General features: G+C 33.5%; 1 protein-coding gene across 1 annotated transcript; it reads right to left on the bottom strand.

Moving 5' to 3' along the window:
• Positions 1 to 6: 6 nt before the first annotated feature.
• LOC139823889 (VWFA and cache domain-containing protein 1) lies at positions 7 to 4,994 on the bottom strand. Its single transcript, XM_071796365.1, has 7 exons — positions 4,644 to 4,994; positions 4,207 to 4,408; positions 3,891 to 4,137; positions 3,142 to 3,808; positions 2,683 to 3,052; positions 2,032 to 2,608; positions 7 to 1,964 (listed from the first exon to the last, which is right to left on the bottom strand). Exons 1-6 carry the CDS (start codon positions 4,938 to 4,940, stop codon positions 2,070 to 2,072), a joined length of 2,322 nt encoding a protein of 773 aa, XP_071652466.1. The 5' UTR covers positions 4,941 to 4,994; the 3' UTR covers positions 7 to 1,964; positions 2,032 to 2,069.
• Positions 4,995 to 5,000: the final 6 nt, after the last annotated feature.

The following is a 5,000-nucleotide window of genomic DNA, read 5'->3' on the forward strand; positions in this document are numbered from 1 at the left end:
CATAGTCGGTTCTTATCTTAAGACCGTCTTAAGTAATGTCTTAAGATGCAAATACGGCTCTGTGATTGGTTTATAACATCTTAAGATCGTACCTAAGACGGCCTTAAATATAAGATTCGACTATGAATACCGGCCTAAATATATTTTTATTATTATTTCTGGGTTTATAGGGTATGGTCAAATCTCCCTATAGGGGTGGGTCATGTCTCCCACCCCTTGGGGAGAGATAAACCAAATCTCGTTTTTTCTTTAAATTAATATAACACTTACGTTTATAAACTTATTGAAATTACAAATTCCACAAATTGTAGCCATATAAGGCTTTACTTTCACATGAATAAAAAATCTATATATCAATTACACTAAATTTTATGGACCTTCAAGTAAAACGTGGTTCAACTCTTCCGGATTCTCCCTACGTATCGCGCGAGATACGCATAAGTGAAAGTGTAGTGTATTGTATTGTGTCAATAAAATATGTTCATTGTAAAACTTTATATAATACTTTCATAGAAAAGCTTATACTATAAACTACAATAATAATGTAATTTGTTTTCATCGCGACTGCATATTTGCTTTTAATAATGTTTCTATATAAAAATACTAATTTTTAAACATTAAAATAACATTTGTTTTATGTCAATAGCCTCGTATCGATAAGACTGGAATTTATATGTTATCTCATTGACACATTCCAGATTCCTCTTTTCTTGTTTCATTATTTTCATCGCGATTTTTTTGCATTAATAAAATTACGATATCGCTTTAAAAGAAATACTTAAATATACTCGCATAAGAATAGAAAAATAATAGAAAGTAACAATTTATATATATGTAAAATAGTACCTACACTATAGATTCTATATGTACAGTTTTCTAAAATTATTTTGCACAATTTATATTTTTAACGTTTTGACATTATTTATGTAAATCACGATAATAAGTACACTGTATAAATGTAGGGGGAAAAAAAAAAGATTCATGTTTATAAAAATAAAGTCATGGAATAATAATAAACCGCCGGCAGTCTTATACACCATTAAAAAAGTAAAAAAACAAACAAATTTCTCTCTCTTTCTCTCTTTTTCACGTTATCAACCATTAATAAAATCTTCAACCGTATGATTTAATCATGGAACATGTGATGGCAGTATTTCAGATAATGAGTTAAAATTAATTTGTCCAAAGTGGAAGCTGTCGTATTACTAAATATAAATATTTCATATTATCATTAATTTTTTATACTTAATAATAACTATAAAATTTAAATTTCTTAATTTATATACAAGATGTAACATAATATGTCAATTGCTTTGTAGTACTGAATTCTCTTTTCTCAAGTGTGTCTCACTTGGTCTCACTTATCATGATATATCCTACATGAATGTGTAGCACTATATATATATATATATATATATAGTGCTATTCGGGGATATATATATATCCCCAAATGTACTATTAATGTCTAATTTTGTTACGCACACACACATATAAGATATTACTTGGCAAGCGTACTTATTACTTTTCTAAAATAGCATACTTTTACATTTTTAAATTGCTCGACCTATATAATTAGACTTATAAAAATTCTGTTGCTTAATCTATTTATAAAATCGTACTTTAAGTTCCTCGCTCACAATATAGCAGCCATTTGAATTATGTCATGAAACTTGCACTACCATTTTTAGTACTTTTTTCAGAAATTTTTATCAAACGTTCAGTATTTTATCAAACGTTCTTATAGCACTTGTATGGAAAGTTTTAGTATTCATATACAGTTTATAAAAATTACGTACATTTTCAAGCATAATCAAAGATTCATGTTTTTCGTCTCTCGAGATTAATAAAAATAATATTAACAGTCTCGTAAAATAATACGTTTTCCGCATCGAAAATCGCAAATAAAGTAAATCACTACACGTATTAGATACTTACCATTTAACTCTTGTGTCCTGAGATTATATCTGCGAAAAAAGAGCAACTGTAATGATTTCTTACCACAATGTTTCGAGGAAATTACGTTTGTCTTACTCTTTTAAATAAATAGCAGTGAATTCAGTTTCATTCAGTCAACAGTAATTCGTTTCCATATCGCGATGGACAGTTACGGGTGCCAAAACATGATGTGGCGATCCCAAATATGTCGTAGGGGAAGGCATTCCGATGTCGGATTCTTTAGTCAAATCCGATTCGATGTTATTGTCGATGGTTAATAGGGGTTCGGAGGCGAATGTTTGCTGTTCGGAATCATCGTGAGGCGTCATTGTGCTGTACCCATGATCACTGTCCCCACCAGGTGGCCTTCTATAATTGGTGGAAACTCTGTACGGTGATATAGGTGCAACATTGTCTCTCACGAGACAATCCAAATTATTTTTGGTCTGATCCAATTCTGCCGGTTCCGGATCGCCCTCGATATGCGTCATACGCAATGTATCGGGCGAGATTTGGAGATGCAAACATTGATGCTCCAGATTCGAGTGCACTGATCGGAGTCTGTAGCAGAACAGAATGACACCTAAAATCAAGAACAGTGCAAGAATTCCACCAGCTACCGGTCCAACTGATGGCCACTCTCGTACTGCGATCTCATCTGTCGATTGTGAATCTGGAAAGGTATAATTTTGTTATCTAATGGTTAATGGAAATGAACAAAAATGTGAAAAAAAAAGACGGACTTACTGTAAGTGCCGTCGCTGTAAGGTATCAAAGACCCAAAAATTCCTTTAAAACATACGGACATATCAGAGCAAAACGGTTGCTGCAAAGGAGTCTCTCCATCAGTGTCGACATGACACCACTGACAATCCGCGACACCCAAACAGTCACTCTCCGTCGTATATGATTTGCAATTGATAGATGGGCATGATTTTAAATTCATCGGCTCTATCCACGGAGTTTGTAAACTCGATCCTTGCTCATACATAGGCGGACAAGGATCCAGATTATCGATATTTTGTTGTGAACAGCCAGAAGAATACAAGGAGCATTCGCAAGGACACTCACAACCAGTTTGTTCCATACTTTTGCAATTCAAGCACGAGTGATCCATCTGTAATATTCAATAAACAGATACAATATATCACGTAGTAAACTTAAAAATATCTTAGAACAAAAAAGTGCAACAAATTGTGGGCTTACCGTGCTGCACGGACAAAAAGCTCTAAGCAAATTACACTGAGTTGTCATATTGACAACACCAAGGAATACATTGGTACCCGGTACAGCAGCTACCTGATATTTAACACAATGCTCGCCATGTGCTATATTAGTGAGCACCTCGTCGAGCGATGTGTTAAACTGATAGTACCTTTGCACAGTGCCATCTAAGTGGCTAGCACATGATTTTTTTTTCACGAACGATCCATGATTCAATATGTCGTTAGCTACTAAGAGCTCCTTGTGCGTTAAATGTTGTTGCTCGATCTTGTCTGTCGCTTCCAACAGCTTTGGATGTGATACTAAATAGCCTTTATCATCCATCAGGAAACACTTTACAGTTGCGTCATGACAGAACGGAAACATGTCCAGTAACATTCTCATGATGTAACTCATTGTAACATCCATAGACATGATAGCAATCACATAATTTGTGCTTCCAATAGCCTTGACAGAATATTTTACAGTTTGACTTAGAGTGACTACATAGCCTGATCCACCTGCATCTAAGTAAGGTGGAGTTAAGATTATCTTATCGAATTGTTCCAGTGCTTTCCTATACCACATTCGCCTTTTGGGATCAAAACCAGAATCTAATATCATCCCTGGAAATATTTCTAATACTCCACTGACCGTACTAGCAATGTATCTAGAATGAAAAAATAAAATAAAATGTAAAGATATTAATTTATAAGCCATTAATAAAAAATTATGTATGAAATTGTAATCACCTTCTTATTATAAATTTATTTAACGAACTCTCAACGTGCTGCTTTTTGAAATGTTCTAAAACTTGTGCTAGCATTGCTACGTCTGGTTTTACGGACGGATGTAGACCGGGATTAGCTAAAAGACCTGTTACATCTTTTATATATGCCATATAACTTTGTACATTCACGGCTGAACCTGTTTCCAGTAATTTCAATTGTTCCATTGGAGATTGAAAGCACCATGGTGATAGATAAAATACACCGGTTGCTAAAAAAAAAAAGTATTTTAATATTTACAAATTTTATAAACAATAGTTACTAAATTTTATTTTCTTACATAAAGTTATAATCTTGTTTCTGTAAATGCAAAGTGTATCTTTGTCAACGACAGTTTGAAGCATAAGATCGAGGCGATGATGTAATATATTTGCCGGCAGAGGAGACACAATTCTCGCTACAGGCGATATTCCCTCTTCAGTCGTTGATACCAGGCATATTATCAAGTCATAAAAAATTAAGTGTTTCCATCTATACCGCTTCTATATTGTATATAATGTATGTTAAAAGGAAATATTTTTAACGATTTTATTTACGGGCCGGTTGTTCCAACATATTGGTAATCTAACTAATAGTTAAATCATATGTCTATCTTTGTTTAATTTGAAGGAAAAATAAAGACACATACATATATGATTTAACTATTAGTTAGTTTAACAACAGGTTGGAACAACTGGCCCTACATCTTTTCAAATATTTATGGATATATTATCTTACCTGCTCGCCCAACTTTGTCTTTACATCCATGATTCCTTTCTCCTCATTTATCATTTTCAATACTGTTTGACTATCTATATTTTCAATGTCTTGCAAGTGCACCTTAAGTGGTTGCTCAACTATTGTCTCAATCCTGGGAAAATTTTTATGCATCCAAACCACTCCTTTGCTATCGAAAAATATAGCATATACGCTTGGACCAACATTAAAATATGTTATGTCGTCAAGAAAGTCACGTAATTTTATCTCTAAGGACATTAACGCAGTTTTTGTGACTTGCCCAATAGATACTGTCATTGTCTTGCTATATGGCTCAATATATGGATCTGAGACATGATAAGCTTTCTTATGGTAATC

Source organism: Temnothorax longispinosus, unplaced genomic scaffold, assembly GCF_030848805.1.
Source record: "Temnothorax longispinosus isolate EJ_2023e unplaced genomic scaffold, Tlon_JGU_v1 HiC_scaffold_200, whole genome shotgun sequence".
NCBI lineage: Eukaryota > Metazoa > Arthropoda > Insecta > Hymenoptera > Formicidae > Temnothorax > Temnothorax longispinosus.